This window comes from Oreochromis aureus, linkage group 17 (genome assembly GCF_013358895.1).
Source record: "Oreochromis aureus strain Israel breed Guangdong linkage group 17, ZZ_aureus, whole genome shotgun sequence".
Taxonomy (NCBI): domain Eukaryota; kingdom Metazoa; phylum Chordata; class Actinopteri; order Cichliformes; family Cichlidae; genus Oreochromis; species Oreochromis aureus.
The window spans coordinates 6,998,723-7,017,270 of NC_052958.1; the positions used below are offsets into that span (position 1 = coordinate 6,998,723).

The 18,548-nt window shown below is 40.8% G+C and overlaps 4 protein-coding genes across 6 annotated transcripts; 2 read left to right on the forward strand and 2 right to left on the reverse strand.

Annotated features, from left to right (window-relative positions):
* Nucleotides 1-139: 139 nt before the first annotated feature.
* Nucleotides 140-2,976, reverse strand: morn2 (MORN repeat containing 2). The gene is made up of 6 exons (XM_031750546.2): nucleotides 2,836-2,976; nucleotides 2,669-2,704; nucleotides 2,544-2,594; nucleotides 2,278-2,384; nucleotides 2,059-2,195; nucleotides 140-374 (listed from the first exon to the last, which is right to left on the reverse strand). Exons 1-6 carry the CDS (start codon nucleotides 2,840-2,842, stop codon nucleotides 272-274), a joined length of 441 nt encoding a protein of 146 aa, XP_031606406.1. The 5' UTR covers nucleotides 2,843-2,976; the 3' UTR covers nucleotides 140-271.
* A 283-nt stretch (nucleotides 2,977-3,259) lies between these two features.
* Nucleotides 3,260-14,821, forward strand: dhx57 (DEAH (Asp-Glu-Ala-Asp/His) box polypeptide 57). Of its 2 annotated transcripts, XM_031750545.2 has the most exons (25): nucleotides 3,260-3,359; nucleotides 3,980-4,013; nucleotides 4,119-4,286; nucleotides 4,379-4,657; nucleotides 4,739-4,945; nucleotides 5,077-5,969; nucleotides 6,062-6,243; nucleotides 6,352-6,473; nucleotides 8,601-8,796; nucleotides 8,900-9,024; nucleotides 9,146-9,279; nucleotides 9,372-9,426; nucleotides 9,523-9,734; nucleotides 9,822-9,938; nucleotides 10,971-11,067; nucleotides 11,211-11,384; nucleotides 11,583-11,783; nucleotides 11,892-12,168; nucleotides 12,411-12,506; nucleotides 12,597-12,680; nucleotides 12,875-13,012; nucleotides 13,100-13,174; nucleotides 13,257-13,391; nucleotides 13,475-13,675; nucleotides 13,896-14,039. In XM_031750545.2, exons 3-25 carry the CDS (start codon nucleotides 4,123-4,125, stop codon nucleotides 14,037-14,039), a joined length of 4,308 nt encoding a protein of 1,435 aa, XP_031606405.1. In that variant the 5' UTR covers nucleotides 3,260-3,359; nucleotides 3,980-4,013; nucleotides 4,119-4,122. The 2 variants fall into 2 exon arrangements, with proteins under 2 accessions (XP_031606405.1, XP_031606404.1); XM_031750544.2 differs by lacking the exon at nucleotides 3,980-4,013 and having other exon boundaries at nucleotides 3,281-3,359; nucleotides 13,896-14,821.
* A 110-nt stretch (nucleotides 14,822-14,931) lies between these two features.
* On the forward strand, nucleotides 14,932-15,560 carry LOC116328714 (small lysine-rich protein 1). 2 transcript variants are annotated; one of them, XM_039600644.1, is made up of 3 exons: nucleotides 14,932-15,053; nucleotides 15,153-15,200; nucleotides 15,274-15,560. In XM_039600644.1, exons 2-3 carry the CDS (start codon nucleotides 15,198-15,200, stop codon nucleotides 15,520-15,522), a joined length of 252 nt encoding a protein of 83 aa, XP_039456578.1. In that variant the 5' UTR covers nucleotides 14,932-15,053; nucleotides 15,153-15,197; the 3' UTR covers nucleotides 15,523-15,560. The 2 variants fall into 2 exon arrangements, with proteins under 2 accessions (XP_039456578.1, XP_039456579.1); XM_039600645.1 differs by lacking the exon at nucleotides 14,932-15,053 and having other exon boundaries at nucleotides 15,079-15,200.
* A 101-nt stretch (nucleotides 15,561-15,661) lies between these two features.
* stmp1 (short transmembrane mitochondrial protein 1) lies at nucleotides 15,662-18,412 on the reverse strand. Its single transcript, XM_031750620.2, has 3 exons — nucleotides 18,265-18,412; nucleotides 17,220-17,273; nucleotides 15,662-16,195 (listed from the first exon to the last, which is right to left on the reverse strand). The coding sequence occupies exons 1-3, from the start codon at nucleotides 18,277-18,279 to the stop codon at nucleotides 16,124-16,126; spliced, it is 141 nt and encodes a 46-aa protein (XP_031606480.1). The 5' UTR covers nucleotides 18,280-18,412; the 3' UTR covers nucleotides 15,662-16,123.
* Between the last annotated feature and the right edge of the window lie 136 nt (nucleotides 18,413-18,548).

The window sequence follows — 18,548 nt, forward strand, 5'->3', positions numbered from 1 at the left end:
TGGGGACATGAGCCCCTCTGGGATTGGATGGTTGTGCAGTGATAATAAAATTGCCCTGCACTTGTCCTTCACTCTCACAAAGAGTCAAGACACAGTATTGTAGATACCTGACTCACTTATGCCAGCGATAGTCACCCACTAATATATGAAGTGAAAGAAAATGTGCACAAGATCTTGTATGAAAAACAAAATATAGAAGAAGTTTGTTGTCTGATACAGTTACATTTTAATGTTATAGTTGTGTGGTGCCAAAGTGTGGTATTTGTTTTGCCTAAAGATTGTGTTGCAATTTGAGTCCAAGCGCTGCTTTGCTGTGGAACTCCCCCGTCCAGACCAGTCCCTGTGCACTAATGAAGGCCCCATCTCCCTCCAACCTGGAACACACCAGTAAAAACAGCTAAAACCTTCAATTTCATCTGCTTGAACCAAACAAAGCCAAAGAACCAAAGAAAGAACAACTACTGGGTTATACACAATATTGTAACTAAACGCGTACAATAAATGAAAAAAAGGAAAGATCATAAATTTGAGTCTGGTCTGGATACAGTTCATCCAAACAGTTGTTGTTACCATATATTCTTTACATTTATATGGTTTGACCTATGAAAGAAGTTTAACATAGCCAGGTTTCCTTTGTGTTAGCTGGCTTGACCAAACCGAAGAACTCCAGCTGGGAAATAAACGGGTACTTTCTCTCTCATGCTTGACTATTCTTAAGACTAAAAAAAGATTAATTGAGCAGAAACTACTCCAAGCACAGAAATTGTCACATGAACAGATTATTAAATATGCAAATTCAGATGTAACTAATCAATGTTCTACTCTGTGTTCAAGAAGCTGCAGCGTAAAATTGATTTAGAGCAGGTTGGGGACCAAACATAAAATTAGATTTATTTTATATATATATATATATATATATATATATATATATATATATATATATATATATATATATATATATATATATATATATATATATATATATATATATATATATATATATATATATATATATATATATATATATATATATATATATATATATATATATATATATATATATGTATATATCTCACCAGCTGAGATCATTTAAATTCCTCTTTTGGTTCCTGCTTTGATTTTACTGTTATTCCAGTCTTCCTAGTGTTTCCCTGACTGTTCCCCACTGTTTTGTCTATGTAGTAGCGCCTTCTGTTTATTATCATGTTTTAGTTTTAAGTCTTATTATTTCAGTGTTTATAATTTGTCCTTTAGCTATTTCCTGCTTTACTTTGACAGTTGGTTTCCTAATGTGTCAGGTTTCACTCTTTCATTCCTGCCTGCTTCTCTGGTTGTGGTTGTCTTTGCCTGTGCTTGATTACTTTCACCTGTGCTTGGTTCCCCACCTGTTTCTCATCCTCAGTCGATCACTTGTGCATATATACTGACCTGTTTTTCAACCTTGTCATTGTCATATCTTAGTGTTGGCTATATTTTGGTTCCCAGGTTGGCCTTTATAATCATAATTTCCCACACCCATAAACATAAACTACACTCTTCTTACACTACTGACACTTTATTCACTTTTAGTCACTTGCAGTTATTTATTCACCTTCAGTCACTTTAATTTTAAAACTGTATATACTGTATATTCTGTGTATTTATTATTTCACTCCTATTGCCTGTTCTTATTGTCCTTATCTTCAACGTATGCTGCTCAGTTGTTTGTTAATTGCCCCTCGGGAATAAATAAAGTCTTCTGATTCTGATTCTGATAAGACTAGAAGAATCCAGTTTGAACTTTGGAATTTTTGTTTGTTCCCACATCCTGCATTTGAATCTTCCCCACGCTAAGCACTGTAACTTTAAATCTCATCTGATCGTCAGGTGCTTTAAGAACTGTACTGGGTTTGTCTGGGATTTCTTGTTTGGTCAATTGCACCTCCTGTGCAAACTCCCAAATGACATGTTTGTGTCTTTTAAGATAAAAACTCTCATATAATAGTTGTCTTTAATATTTATCTGATCTTTTTTTTTCAGAAAATATTTTTAAAAAGGCATTTGGCTTTTTTTTTTTACCTGTTATTATGAAAGTGACCTTTACACATAGAACCATCTGGGAAGGTGTATGTTCCTGTGCCGTTGTACATGTTGTCTTTGAATTCTCCTTCATATTGTGCTCCAGAGGGATACTGCATGGTGCCTCTACCATGCATCTGGGAGAGCGACAGAGAGGGAGATTATGTTTGTCTAACCACATGGTAAAAATAACTGATGTTTGAGGTAGTAAATGCATACTTTGTCCTCATGCCACTCTCCAGTGTATGTGATGCCACATGCTGAGGTGTGTTTACCAGCACCGCTCCTCACCAGTGCTCCATATGCAGACCTGCTGCACCCTCCCTCTGTGGAGAACAGAGGTTCATACATAACTAGCATAGACGCAAATTTCATCTGAGCATTGTGTATTGCTTTAACCAAGAATTAGGTCTCTTCTTCCCAAGATTTTTACACGTGGAAATGTTTCACGTGTAAAGCTGGATCATCAGCCAGCTATAACTTACCATATCTGTCTCCGTTTGGAAAAATGTAGGAGACTTTTAGAGGTCCACCCCCTGTAAACAAATACACATTTATTCACGCTGTCACAAGAATACGCAAACTGTGGAAGCGCGAAGAGGATATTTACCATCATTAGTGTTCAAAGAATCGCCTCCTTTCTTATCTGAAAATGAAAATCACACCGAATCAGAACAGGATTTGTGTGTGTGTGTGTGTGTGTGTGTGTGTGTGTGTGTGTGTGTGCGCGCGCGCGCACTAGGTGTTAGAACTCAGATCTTCACAATCACACTCTACCAGACATCCGTGACAGCTTCCCCCAGCTGGCAGATGGTTGTCAGAGCCGAGAGCAAATGCTGAGTTCTGGCCAACTTCTTCAATGTGAAAAGTCAGACAGCTGATTAGAAAGTTGTGACTATGACACAAGTTACAACCGCACTGTAGCTGTTCACTTTGACTCGTCCTTAAATATAGCTAATGCTGCCAGTAAGCCGGGGGTCCTGTGCTTTAAAGGCAGTTAGAGGCTAGCCCTTGTTACCATGGTTACGGAATTGGTGCAAACTAATATGTCTAATGGCTCGTGCGAAGCTTTAACGGCGTTGTATTAACCTACCGTTTTTTAAATAACAAGAAGAAAGGCTTACTGCCGCTAAAACCTTCGACTTTAACCTTGTCGAGTGACCGAGAGATGCTGTTTGCTAACTTTTTATTTTGTTTTTTTTTTCTAAGTGCAAACGTAAACCGGAAAAGAAACGTTGAACTCAAGAGTTTGGGCCAATAGAAGAGATGCAGGCTACCGGTGGTCAGAGCAGCTGGTTCAGGTTTGTTCGCAATTGTTATTAAAGTTTCGTTTTTCAGTTTGTTGCGCACTTTACCGATTATAACATGGCTCTATACTTCTTGACATTTTTAAAGCATTTAAACTTACTGACTTGACTTGCCGTGAGGCTTTTTTCAGTTAGCTTACTGTTACATTAAAAGTGATGAGTGCGCTTGCTAGCTGTTAGCTTGTTAGCTAGCCGACTCCTTATACTTGAAGATGACTAACGTGCAGCACCTTACTTCCACATTATTCCTTATATGTTCTGCTCTTTTGTACTTTGCCTGTAGCCAGCCACCTAGCTGTGGGGTTAATCGGTCATCGCCCTGACTGGGTTGTTAGTCTGCACGTTAAGTTTGATTGCATAATTGTAGCCACCAGCGCTGTGTGTCAGCCACCATCTCATTGCTCGCACTTGAATTGAAGTGCCACGGCCAGCCAGCCCACAGCGATGTGTGACTGTGCTCTACAGAGGGTGGACAGTAGTAGCTGCCTGCTCTTCCCGGGTCCGCAACCAGTAGCTCTCTCTCCCTCATCTATCTAGGATTTCTTTGGGGGGGGTAATACTCCCAGGGTTGGAAGATTTATTCAGACCATGCTTTTTAATATCTGTTTTCGCAGATTGTTTGCTGCTATGATTGGACATTGATTAAGTGTAAGTATATTCTGACAGCAGTGTTTTTTTTTTTCTTTTTTAATAGTCAGTTTTGTATTTGTACTGGTGTTTATGTAATGAAACTGTTCGTGTGTCCTTTGATAGAGAAATGAACGCAAGGAGAAGAGGTGGGAAGCCCAACAGAGGAGGTGGGAGATTTAATAAACGAGGAGGAGGAGGAGGAGGAGGAGGTGGAAATCGGAAAGGAGGAACCAGGCTCTGGGATGACGGGGATGATTTCCACCTTTATTTTGGACCCTCTCATTTCAGCAGGTGTTAATTTATATTGAAGAAATATTTAGGTTTGTGTGCTCGGCTTCAGTTGATTTCCTATCATTTTGCCTCGTGTCTCGTTCTGTCTGCAGATCAAGTAAAGGACGAGGTGGCGGCGCCCATGCTGGTGGCAGGGATGGTGGTCGAGGAGGAAAGAAAGCTAGGGATCGAGACCGAGATGGGAAAAGTAGTAGCAAGGCTCTGCCAAGGTCCTTGACGAGTACCAGGATGCACTCAAAGGTCAGTGATTGCATCAGACCAGAGGTGAGCAGTATGCCCTTGCAGAAGATCTTCATGACTAATGAAAACCAGGAACAACTCAAGGAGTTGCTGAGGAATTTACAGACTCAGGACTCTGATGAACTGTATGAGTAAGTACATACTCACTTGTTTGAAAAGAATAATTAGAAAGCTAGGAAATAAACTCATGCAACCCTCTGTTTGTTCCTTAGTGATTCTGGTTCAGATTATTCCGGGCTAGATGAGGAGGAAGAAGAGGAATTTGATGAATTGGATTACCGTGAGGAAGGCCAGTTTTGGGCCACAAATGATGAGCCTGTGGAGAAAGCAGAGAGCCCAGCATTTGACCCAGAATATGAGGATGAAGAGCCCTGTCCTGAACCTGTTATCTCCTTATTTGCCATAGGAAAGCTCTGCAGGTGATTTCAAATTTTATGTTGTATTTCCAGCACCTTACCTAGAGCTAAATCAGATGTTCTGAATCTGTGCTTTTGTGTGTAAATATAATTAGCTTCTAACCCACTGCTTTCTCATAATTTCCTCTGTGTAGATATGGTTTTGACAGGGAGCGCAGCAAACAGGCGCTGGAAGCTGGTGGAGGAGAGTTTGGGGCAACTTTGGAACAGCTCCTCCAACAGATTTTCACTGAGCGCTATGGTCAGAAAGCAGTTTCCACTGATGGACTTGATGAGGTGCCTTTGGATGAGTGTATAAACCAAAGGGAGGAGGAGGCCTTGGCTCTAGCTGCTATTTATGGCGAGCGCTTCAGTGAGCGCATTGCCAATGCTGTATGGACAGTAACCCTGGACCTGTCGTTCCTCTCACGATCTCCTGTTAAGAAAGGAGGAGTGGTAGGTGGAGGAGCTCCAAACATCGGTGATGTTTGCAAATTCTACATGAAAGGTAAAGGCTGCCGCAATGGAGACAAATGCAGGTTCAAACATGAATTTCCCAAAAAAGACATGTCTGTGGCTGGTTCCTTGGACCTGAAGGGCCCAGGCCAGCCTGGTGTCAGCAGCTATTCTCCTCCTGAGTATGAGCTGGAAGTTCGTTTCCCCAAAGGGAACCGTTACCCTTTTCAAGCACCAATAGTTGCCTTCAGTACCAATGATGAGTCTCTCTTGGCTGCGGGGAGGCTCCATGTGACTGAGAGATTATTTGGGGAGGCATTGTCTGCAGCAGAGAGCAACCAGCCTGTTGTTTACACCCTGATAACCTTGTGTGAGGATGAAAATGCCATGAAAGAACTATTGTCCATGCGGCATCACAAATACAGCATCCCGCCTCCTGTTGTTGGCGTTCCTTCACCTTTTCTTGCCATAGCAAAGAGTAAAACTGTAAGGAGCAAAGCTTCTGAGGAGAGCATGAATACCATCACCAGCAGTAGTAACCATGCAAACAGCGGGAGGGCTGCTGCATCTAACAACCCGAGGACCACAGATAGTAAGTCGGATAGAAATGTACATTTTTGCTATATATTTTCTGTTGTTTCTTTATACAATAGAGAGCTGTATTTAATTCTGCTCACTTTTTAGTTAAACGGACAGTGGATGCAGAGGAGCTGGATGAGAAAGACGAGGATGAGAGTGACCACACAGTTCCAGTTAAGAACGACAGTTATGTCAAGCTAAAGAAGAAGATGGTGAAAAAGCAGAATACGATGGGCAATCTGCTGCTAGAAAACGGCAAGCTGTGCAAAGAGTTCAGTAGAAAACAGGTGGGTCTTAGGAAAAAAAATGTATATATATTTTTGGTTTTTCATCCTCCACATCCTTCTCAGTATGATGCATCCCTTGTCATCTGTTTCTGATTTCTGTCAAACCAGTCCTCCAGACGCTACAGTTCTATGCTTGAACAGAGGAAGAATCTTCCAGCCTGGCAAGAAAAAGAGCACATCCTAGATGCACTGGACCAGTGTCAGGTGCTGGTGATCAGTGGGATGACTGGGTAGGTCCCAGAGTTTTACCGTGACTTATAAATTAAAAAAATATATATTTTAATGATACCGATCCACCCTTTCAGCCTTTTTCCCCAACCAATAGCAAGTCAAATGTGATGTATGGATAAATGAAGGGTTTTAGATTGTATGGAATTAAAAACATTTACATCAGATATATTAAAATTGAAAGTTTATAAATGAGATCTACTATGGCTTTTCTTACCTTTTGTCATGTCTGCTGTTATATTGTTATAATTATTTGAAGTTTTAAATAATGAGATCAGTGTATGTACATAGGTAATCTCGATGAACCAAAAGCTCAGGCTTTACATTGTTCTACACTCTCATTCTTTTGTACTCTGGGTTTTGTATGAAAATGGTTAAGGAAAGATGGTTCAATATGATCATCATATAACATAATAATCATATATAATCTTAGACAGAAACCTGCTGTGGCTGAACAGATGGCCTGCACCAAAGTCCAGTGATAGATAGATAGATAGATAGATAGATACTTTATTAATCCCCAAGGGGAAATTCAAGGTTCCAGCAGCTTAAGAACACCACACACACAGCATTCACTACAATGTACCAGGATGATACACAACAATCAACAAAACAACATTACTAAATCTAAATCAATCTAAATCTAAATCAATCTAAATCAACAGTAGCAAAGCGTATAATGTACTGGGGATGCAGTCCTGTTTGAGGTGTGTGTCAGGATAATAATGCAATGGTGCAACAGTGCAAGGTTAAAATCTAGTGACCAACAGTAAATGTGTGCATATGTCAACATGTACAATAAAATGTAAGCACAATAATTTAACAGTTCTAATATAAATATATGGGCAAATAATATAAAAACTAACCAGCAGTAGTATAAGAATTATGGCATCAGTGCAAGTCAGATACAATCATTGGTCAAGAATGACATATATGGACAATAAAAAAAAAAAAAAAAAATGTAAACATGGTAATATAACAGTTCTAGTATAAATATATTGGCAAATAAGATAAAACAGAATAACAGTAGGCTAGTATAAGAGTAATAGCATTAGTGCAAGTAAACATAGTAGTATAAGAGTTCTAGCAGCAGTGCAGGGATAAGGTACAATACACAATATGGGCAGATAAGTCCTGTGAATGTATTAGAGGGTGCGGTGCAGATAGACTATGCAGAGAAGACCAACTCTCCTTTTCCCTTAAGTGAAGCATTGTAAAGTTGTATGGCCCTGGGTACAAATGACTTCCTGAGTCTGTCTGTTGCGCATGTCAGGGAGCGCAGTCTCCAGCTGATCAAGCTCTTCTGCTGTATGATAGTGGTGTGGAGTGGATGACAGTCATTGTCCAGGATGTTGAGTATCTTGTTCATAGTCCTTTTGTCTGATACTGAAGTGATACACTCCAGTTCAGCTCCCACAACAGAGCCAGCTTTCCTTACCAGCCTGTCTAGTCGCCCAGCATCCCTCTTCTTAGTGCTTCCTCCCCAGCATGCCACAGCATAGAAGAGGACGCTGGCAACAACAGACTGGTAAAACATCCTGAGGAGCTTGCTGCAGACATTGAAGGACCGCAGCCTCCTCAGGAAGTACAGCCTGCTCTGCCCCTTCTTGTAGATTGCTGCAGTGTTGGCTGACCAGTCCAGTTTATCGTCTAGATGTATTCCCAGGTACTTGTATGTGTTCACCACCTCCACATTGACCCCCTCGATGGTGACTGGCAGCAGGGCATGCTTAGACTTCCTGAAATCCACCACCATTTCCTTGGTCTTAGCAGTGTTGAGTTGTAGGTGGTTGAGTCTGCACCATTGCACAAAGTCCTCCACCAGGCTCCTGTATTCCTCCTCCTGCCCGTCCCTGATACAGCCCACAATTGCAGTGTCGTCCGAAAACTTCTGCATGTGGCATGACTCCGTGTTGTAACAGAAGTCAGAAGTGTACAGGGTGAACAGGACTGGAGAGAGCACTGTTCCCTGTGTAAGATTAATATAAAAGATGAATCGCGTTTGAAAGAAGTATAAAAATTCACCTTCACAAAAAAGATGCTAAACATGCCTGTGATTATTGCCTGTTCCTAAACATGACCGTGTTTCATGTGCTTTTTTTGAATCAATGTGACTTTTGTGACTGCAGGTGTGGTAAGACCACTCAAGTTCCTCAGTTCATTCTGGATGCCTCTTTGAGTGGCCCCGCTGAGCAGGTGGCCAACATCATCTGCACGCAGCCTCGCCGCATTTCTGCCATGTCAGTGGCTCAGAGAGTGGCACAGGAGCGCGCAGAGTGTCTGGGAAACTCTGTGGGCTACCAGATCCGCCTGGAGAGTGTCAGGGTACAGATACAGATATAAAAACATCTACAATACAGCATTCTGGTTGTCTGGTTTTTATATTAATACTATATACTCTTCCAACACTGACTACTCCTTTTATCAGACTTCAGCCACCAGGCTGCTGTACTGCACCACAGGGGTGTTGCTGAGGAGACTGGAAGGTGAGGCGGACCTCAGAGAAGTCACGCATGTCATCGTGGATGAGGTGCACGAGCGAACACAGGAGAGGTGAGACAGAAATACTTCAGCTTAATGGCACTTGTATTGTAACGTGTGGAAAAATGAACCTGAGAATTTTTTTTTAGGCTGCTTCGTTGTTTCTTGTCTCTTAATCTGCTGTTATTTTCAGTGACTTTCTGCTGCTGGTGCTCAAAGACTTGATGGTGCAAAGGCCTGACTTGAAGATTATCCTCATGAGTGCCACTCTTAATGCAAACCTCTTTTCTGACTATTTCTATAACTGTCCTACTATCCACATACCAGGTAATTTATTACCAGAACTGACAAATTCTATCCTGCTTACACCTCATTCTATACATTCCCCTCTTCATTCTAATAAATGTGTGTTGTTCCAGGGCGCACCTTTCCTGTTGACCAGTGTTTTCTTGAAGATGCCATTGCTAAAACTGGGTAAATACATTTTAAAACATTTAAGTAAACCATAGACTGTCTTTACAATTTGCGTAGTAACGCAACGGTTTGTGTATTGTGCTGTTTTTTTCCCAGCTATGTCATTGAGGATGGTAGCCCTTACATGCGCTCAGGAAAACAGAATCAGTCAACCACAGGTGCCCGAAGCAGAGGGGACCTGAGGGATGTGGTAGATGATTTGAGTGATGATGTCTGGAACTTCATGTCTTTCTGTAATAAAGACTTTGTCAAAGACTCAGTCCCAGACCAGCAGCTCAGCCTGCAGGATCTCACCATCAGATACAAAGGTGAAACAAAATATATTTAGGTTTTAATCAAATAAGCTGCCAGTGCCTACCAGGGCATAAATCTAAAATTTTGCGTTGCTGATGCAGATACTAAGAAGTCTGTGCTCAAAACCATTGCCACAATGGACCTGGACAAGATCAACATGGACCTGGTGGAAAGCCTGCTGGAGTGGATAGTAGAAGGAAAGCACAACTACCCACCTGGTAAGAAAAAACACTGACAGCAAAGCAATCTAACTCATAATAAAGAAGCAGTTGACTAGGAGGTTATGATCCTTTGCTCTGGAAATGAGGAAAAATGGAAAAGTATTTCTTAAAAAAAAAAAAAAAAAAAAAAAAGACAAAGGAAAAAAACATCACGAGTCCTCTCCAAAAATATTACTAGACAGTGACAAGTTGTTGGCATTTTCTTGACGAACATTTGGCTTTTTTTTTTTTCTTCTTTTTTTAACTTGTTTTGGAAGTCCAGTCAGTTTTGCTACATTGTTGGAAGCTGTACAGAACCATGTGAAATGTAGCACATGGTAAACACTGAAACCACAAGATACTTCTATTCACTACCAGCATGTTTTACAAATCCCCTTAGCTTCCTGTTAGATTATTGTGACAACTTGAGAGCACGGGAAGGACCAGTGGGGGAATGTGACTTCATGTGTGATATTTTAATTTCTCCTTCTCCTTCCACTCCCACTCCGTTTTCATTTTTAGTCGTAATCTTTAAAAAACTGATTAACTTCGTATAATTACATTTGCTAATAAATGGTCCCATTATCATAATTATTAAGCTACACAACAGTATATGGAGTAATATACTGTTTTGTTTTTGTTCTAGGTCAAAACAAAAACGCAGTGGTATATTACTTCATATACTGTAGCTCAGGTGGTAGAGCAGGTCACATACTAACTGGACGGTTGGCGGTTCTGCTCCAGTCTGCATGCCAAATATCCTTGGGCAAGACTAACCCTATGTTGCTCTATGATGCATCTATCGGAGTATGAATGTGTTTGTGAATGTTAGATAGGCTTAGGAAAAGTACTTGTGTGAATGGGTGTGATTGAGTGAATGAACAAGTTGTGTAAAGCGCTTTGAGTGCTCAGATAGAATAAACAAAGCATTATATAAGAGCCAGTCCAGTTAACATTACCATATACAGGTGGCCAGTAAGTTTCTGATGTACTGATCTGGATTGGGGACAGCTGTGAAGCTGAACACTGGTCATGTTGCTGTGTCTGCAGGTGCAGTTCTGGTGTTTTTGCCAGGCCTCGCTGAGATCAAGATGCTCTATGAGCAGCTTCAGTCCAATAGAATGTTCAACAGCAGGGGCGCGTCCAGGTCGGTGTGTGTTTTATGGCAACACTTGGTTTGCATTGTGTGTGTATAAAATGAAGCTAAAAGCTGAACCAGTTTTTTTGCTTGTTTGTGTGAAAAATTTTGTCTGAAACACACTAATTGTAACTTTTGGTCATGCCCATCAGGTGCGTGGTGTACCCACTCCATTCAACATTGTCTAATGAGGAGCAGCAGGCAGTTTTTAGCCGGCCTCCAGATGGTGTCACAAAGATCATCATCTCCACCAACATCGCTGAGACCTCAGTAACCATCGACGACGTGGTTTATGTCATCGACTCCGGAAAGATGAAGGAAAAAAGGTAACCTTCTATTATGCTAGCCCTAAATGCTCATTTTTGACAGTTTCAGGTTGTGAATTATACTTCTTGTTTTTTAAAAGGCCCATGCAATCATATTAAAATGGTTTTGTGATACATTAAGATGCACTGATATATGCTCAAATCCACAAATCTGTAAGTCTCCTTCGATTTTTTTTTATTTTTATTTTTTTCTTTCAGGTACGATTCATCCAAAAGCATGGAGAGCCTGGAGGACACGTGGGTTTCTCAAGCCAACGCACTGCAGAGAAAGGGTCGAGCAGGTCGCGTGGCCTCGGGGGTCTGCTTCCACCTCTTCACCAGCCACTGCTTTAAACACCAGCTGGCTGAGCAGCAGCTGCCCGAGGTCCAAAGAGTGCCTCTAGAGCAGCTCTGTCTCCGGTAAAGCCGTCTGTTTTTCCCACATAACTTTGAATATAAAATGCAAATGGCATTTGATTTGGAGAAATTCCAAAACGGTTGTTCACAACGTTGACCTTTCTGTAACAGAATCAAGATCCTGGATGTGTTTGCGGAGCAGCTGCTGGAGTCGGTCTTTTCTAGGCTCATCGAGCCTCCGTCAATGGGAAGCTTGGATGCTGCCAAGCAGCGCCTTCAGGACCTGGGAGCTCTGACCACAGATGAGAAGCTGACCCCGCTGGGCTACCACCTGGCCTGCCTGCCTGTCGACGTGCGCATCGGAAAGCTCATGCTGTTTGGCGCCATCTTCCGCTGCCTTGACCCAGCACTCACCATTGCTGCAAGTCTGGCCTTCAAATCCCCATTTGTAAGAAGGCGCTAGTTTCTGTTGAGAGACCATATGTGTAGTTCATCTGCAGCATGGCACTGATTTTAGGCTCATTAATAATTACAAATATAGTACACAGCGCAGTAATGAGCTGCTTCGTCTTTTCTGTTGGTTTTTAACAGATAGGTTACATAATGATATTTATTTATTTATGTTTTATTATGTATATTTGTAATGCAAGTGTCTAATTCTGTGGAAATGAAAATCTGGTCTGCTTCCAGGTGTCTCCATGGGATAAGCGAGAGGAAGCAAATGAAAAGAAACTGGAGTTTGCAGTGGCTAATAGTGACCATCTAGCTTTGTTACAGGCATACAAGGTCCCTACTGCACTTGCTTATTGTGATAAGATAATTCAAAGATGTTGGAATATATAGAGATAATATAAAAACACTTTTTTTTTCATGCAGGGATGGTGCTCCGCAGCAAGGAATGGCCACCTTGCCAGCTACCTCTACTGCAGGGAGAACTTCTTGTCATGGCGGGGTTTACAGGTGAGGCAGTGGTGTCCAGAAGCACTTAATGATGGTCCACAGTATAACTCTGATCTTCTCTGGTTGAATATAAATCTAAAGCGGTGCTAAAGCTTATGAAGTTCGTCCACTGTATTCAGATTTAATTTCAAATGGCCCGAGCAGTGTGTTTTATATGAAAAATACTTGAAATGGTGAATTATGACCTTTGGCAGGAGATCGCCAGTCTGAAGAGGCAGTTTGCTGAGCTGTTGTCTGACATTGGCTTCATCAAGGAGGGACTGAAGGCCACGATTATTGAGCAAATGTCTTCCAAGGGTACTGACGGGGTCATGGAAGCTACTGGCCCTGAGGTGACACACATCCAAATCACTGAATCAGTGATTCGAGGGTTAATCTTGGAGAAAATAATTAGAAAATTCTGATATTTTGCATCTCAGGCAAACCTAAATTCCAGAAACATCCGGCTGATGTCCGCCATGCTGTGTGCTGCCCTCTATCCCAACGTGGTCCAGGTGTGCATAGTCCCCCTCTATGTCATACAAGTAAAGAAAAGAAAGCCAAACAGAAGTATGAAACATGCTTGATGTCCTCCAGGTACGAGCTCCTCAAGGGACTTACAAGAAGACGGGGACGGGAGTGATGAAGATGCAACCCAAAGCCAACGAGCTCCGCTTTGTGACCAAGAACGACGTTTACGTCCACGTGCATCCATCATCCGTCAACTACACGGTGAGATTAGGGGGGGGAAAAAAGATACACTCTAAATTAAACAACAAGAAATAAGCCTCACCTTTCTGTTCTTTATGCACCAGGTTCGCCATTACAACAGCCCCTACCTGGTTTACCACGAGAAGGTGAAAACGAGTCGCGTTTTCATCAGGGACTGCAGCATGGTGTCTGTTTACCCGCTGGTGCTGTTTGGATGTGGACAGGTCAACGTGGAGCTGCACAGAAGGGAGTTTGTCATCTCCCTGGATGATGGGTGGATCCGATTTGCTGCTGCTTCACACCAGGTCAGAGAATCTGATTTTTTTTTAATTATTTTTTTGATCACATGAACACAAAGTTTTAGCTGGCTCAGAGCTTAGTATTGCAATGGCCTTACAAGCTGTGTAGAGTTTATATGCTTTAAAGGTTTAACAATTTTTATGGAGAGTGCAAGCAAGACAACTGAACAACTACAACATATAACTTGACATATGTTACTACATGTGCTTGTGTGATTATATCCAGGTGGCTGAGCTTTTGAAGGAGCTGCGCTGGGAGCTGGACCTGCTTCTGGAGGATAAGATCAAGAACCCGAGCATGGACCTGTGCAGCTGCCCCCGTGGCTCCAGCATCATACAAATGATTGTCCACCTCATCTCTACAGAGTAGCTCTGCTACTCAATGCTTCCTTGATTATTATTTCTTTATTTAAAGGGCTTGGATGCATGGGGCTCCAGTGTAAATGTCTTTTGTGGTCCTGCATCACTCCCACAAAGTCTTTATTAAAAATTATTTAAAAAGTCAATATTACTGCATTGATGATGGATAGTCAGAGAAGGATTAGCAGGGCAAATACTTGACATGAGCTCAGTTTCAATACACCACAATTTTCCCACCTGACTCTTTAACTAAAGTGTTGTTTTCCACTGAGTTGCTGTTGTACTCGAGGTTTTTAAAGCAAATTCTGCCTTTGAAGAAAAAAAATGTCTCTATGCAGGTGATTATTAAGCTTCCACTCTTATTACTGCTGGACTAAAGCAGCTAATGCTTGGTTCAGTTTTTGATGTCATACTACCGCTGCACGGTATGTGCACATAAATTGGCACATGATTGCTTGATTGTTAAGTGATGTCACATAGTTTGTATACAGTGGTTTTTATTTCGGGTTGTGTCTTGCTCACAACTGAGAAGTTTCTTGGGTCCATATTGGATTTTGTACTATGAGTTTATTTGTAATGCATGACTAAAAGATCCAAGAGCTTCTGCATGGTATACAGTTGGTGTACATTTACTGAATGTATTTAAATGTTAAAGTACAATTTCACAATGTGAATGCAAGGGCTTTTTACACCAGGATGATTTGGTGAGAGCTGCCAAAGAAACTGGAAAGCTACTGTCTTAACATGAATTCCACTGAACGCTGCACTACCATTAAATTAATGTGATGATAATCCGTTGTTGGCTATTTTTCTTTCTTACTTAATGTAAGCGGTGTGTGGTGTTTGATGCCCAGCTGTGTCTCAGATACAGCAAAAGAATTTAACCTCAGGAGGAAGGCCAACCCCTTCATTCATGAGCAAGTCCGGTCTGTCTCTACGACAACAGGACGTAAACAGATGGGGTATCACTGTCACCGCTGAAGCCATTCAAGTGCCACTTACAACTGTGCCAAGGCGAGAGCTGGTATGAAATGATTGTATTTTATTATCATTTTAGGCACTTTGCCCTAAAAACTTTAAATCTTTTTTGGCAGAAAAAACCCTTTGATTTCTTGTTTTACAGATGAAAATCTGATCACAGATTGAAGCAAGATTGACATCCTTCACTATGGTAAAGTATAAAATAATGAAGACATTTCATTATACTTATAGACGAGTGATTAAACCACATATTTTTTCCAAAGCCCACCAGGAAATCAAGATCCCACAGTTCTAAGTCTGCCAAGAAGACTATGAGCCCAAAGACACCTAAAAAGAGGTCCTCATGCAGTGCCAAAGTCACCACAACAGAAGTGGACATCCTCAGCCCAGCAGCCATGGAGAATATCTACTACATTGCTCACAATGCAGCAGACTGCCTGGAGTTCAGAGGATTTGGATGGCCAAATTCAAAGAAGAAAAAGAAGGGGACAAAACGAAAGAAGAAAAACTGAATCATAAATTTTGCCAAAGAGAATTTTAACTGCCTTCCAATGGTGACACCTACTGGATGGATTTGGGATGACAGTTGGAGTGTTTCAGGCATTAAATAATTAATTCTAGTAAAACTTACTGCATGAGACTTCACAGGACTTCATTATATTCAGCTTTATTGTATGGTTCAGAATGGTGTTTGTACAACAACAATAAAAACTTTGGCAGTTATTGTGAGGCGTGTGAAGGAAAATCTGCTATATTAACTTTATAACTCTAAAATCTTCTGTGGACATATTGAATGGCTTGAGTACATAACAAAAATGGTCAACCAGCAGTACCATGAAACTGGAATTAAAATGATCCCATTAGTTTTTTTGTAATATTCTTTAAATCCAGCCTTTGCACTATTTACCTTAGAAAATAGTTTACAAAGAGTATGCCTATAAAACTAAGGGAAGAAACAAACACTGTTCCAGGCACGGCTTATATTTTCATATACATGTAGCATGGTCAATTCTTTTATCAAGTGTACAACCATGACATCAAAATAAGCCTTTAAAATAAATAGTTTCTCTGCAGAGGATGTCCATTCTTGCTTGCAACATGGTCCCACTTTGCTCACTCTGGGGGCTTCTTCTTGGCCTCCACATCTTTCTTAAAAGCTTCGATTTTCTTGGCTATGTTGGGCACCTACAGGGGAAAGATACAAATTACAACTAATAAAGTCTGAGAAATGTATAGGTTGTGGTTTGTTAGACCCACCAAACTAAAACTAATGTAGTGTAAATTAACTTATCTAAAATACATTTTTCATTTTAAAAAAAATACAACATTCAGATTTTTGCTGTCAGCTTCAAACTGAAATGTAAAGCTATCTATTGGAGCCATCTTACAAAGGTGGGAGATAATAGATACAGCCAGGACTGCAGCAAGTGGCACTGAACATACAGTTGCAAGAAAATATTTGAAGCATTTGGACCAACAAAGATTACTCAGAAAATGTGTTACGATCATCTCAAGTCTTAACTTTTACAGCACTTTGGGCACTTTGGTCAATTGAGGTTGTTTAAAATGTACTATAGAAATCGAACTTGACAGATTGAATGTCTTCATTTACATCTACAAAGTCTGGTTACAGACAATTAAATACAGACTATATAAAACAAGGAATGGTAATGATGGAAATCTTTGAAATATTGCACAACTTGTCAGAAAGAAAAAGAAGGCACTGCACACCAACGCACTGAAGGGAACAACATGGTTTAAAGCTGCTTTTAGGGAACAATACATTTAAAACTGTATCAAGAAAATTCAGGAAAAAAAAGCATAGAGACAATAACCTAAATCCCACAAGTAAACCAACCAACCAGAGTCCAGATCATAATCCAACTGAGATGTTCTGGTTGTTCAAAAAAGACATTCAAGAGACACAGAGAATGCAAAAACTTGAAATGTACACATATACTGTGTTTGTGTTGTAATATCTCAGTCAGGATGTGTTTCTATACATAGATAAAGGCCATAAGTTGGCAACGACCTTACAAAACTGCAATTGCACACATCAGTCACTGAAGGAATAAAAGGCTCCAGCCAGCATCGATCCAGACCAGATACGTTTTGGTTTGGGGTTCATGGTTAGTGGAGCCCATGGGTTAAAGTGACATCTTCACTAAATCATTGAAAAAATGGTTTGCAAGTCACAAAACACACTTACTTCATAGTTCTGAGCGAGATACATCCCCACAACATTTCCCAAGGTGAAGCCAGCCTGTAAGAAAAACAAAAGTTCATTAAAACCCTTTAAACTAGTGTGAAAAAAACAATTTCACAGGATTCCACAATGTCCTGTGAAAAACTAAACACACTCCATTCAATAGCCCGTAGAACCAAACAATAACTTGAAGAACTTGTTTTCTGTGTGACTTTATCAGTCTCTCACGTCGTTGTAGAGGAATTTTAGCCCACTCCTCGTCACAGCATTGCTTCACTTTATTGAGGTTTGCTGACAATCGTTTGTTCACAGCTCTCTTAAGGTCCCATCACAGCATTTTAATCAGGCTGGGGTCTAGACTTTAACTGAGCAATTTCAGCACATTGAATCATTCTGTTGTAGATTCGCTGCTGTAATCGGGATCATTGCCTTGTTACATAACACAATTTTGGCCGAGGATTGTCGGAAAGATGGCCTCACGCTTCACTACTTTAGAGAGGAGTTCACGGACTCAATGACTTCACGCTTCCAGGTACTGTGGCTGCAAAACAAGCCCAGATCATCTCCCCTCCCCTGAGTAATTTCAGTTTGTCTAAGCATTGCACGGTCTGACCTTGGGATGATTTTGCTGGATGATTGTGGCATTGTGAATGCCCCAGACCAGAAATCTGCCCAACTTCAGCCTTTTAGAGGTGTTTACACTTCTTGATGATATATTAATAAAGTGGATTTGATTAGCAGCAACTGACTGGTACTTGCACTGACAACTCCCATGGAAGCAGTAAAGGCTTTTCACAGGACTCTGTGTGTTTGTGTATATAAGAACGTTTATGTTATGATTATTTACCCGACAACGTTATATATATATTTTTTAACTTTGTGGTGGTTGACAGTGACTTTTATTCCTAATAATGCAACTCAGTTTCAATATCAATCAGCTAACTAGCAGCACTAGCTGCACGGTTAGCATAATGCTAACATTTTTAACTCGGCTAGCTTCGCAACAGACGTCAACTTTTAAGGAAAATAATACAAATATAAAACTTACCAGGAACTGCAGCATTATGAAATAATGAAGACACTAGAGGTAAGCAAACTAACTCAATGGTACAAAAGCATGCAGGCAGGTCAATGTTAGAGCGAGAGAAGTGGCCGAGTTTCTTGGCGAATGAAGCTAGCTTTTCATCAACAAAACGTCTACGCATGCGCAAGACAACTAACTATGGCGTCATTTTCAGTGTTCATATGATGTAGTCTTTTTCTTATCCTGAGCCATACGTTTTAACCATTGGAGAACTACAACTCCTAGCACCCCACAAAATCTCTCAGCCG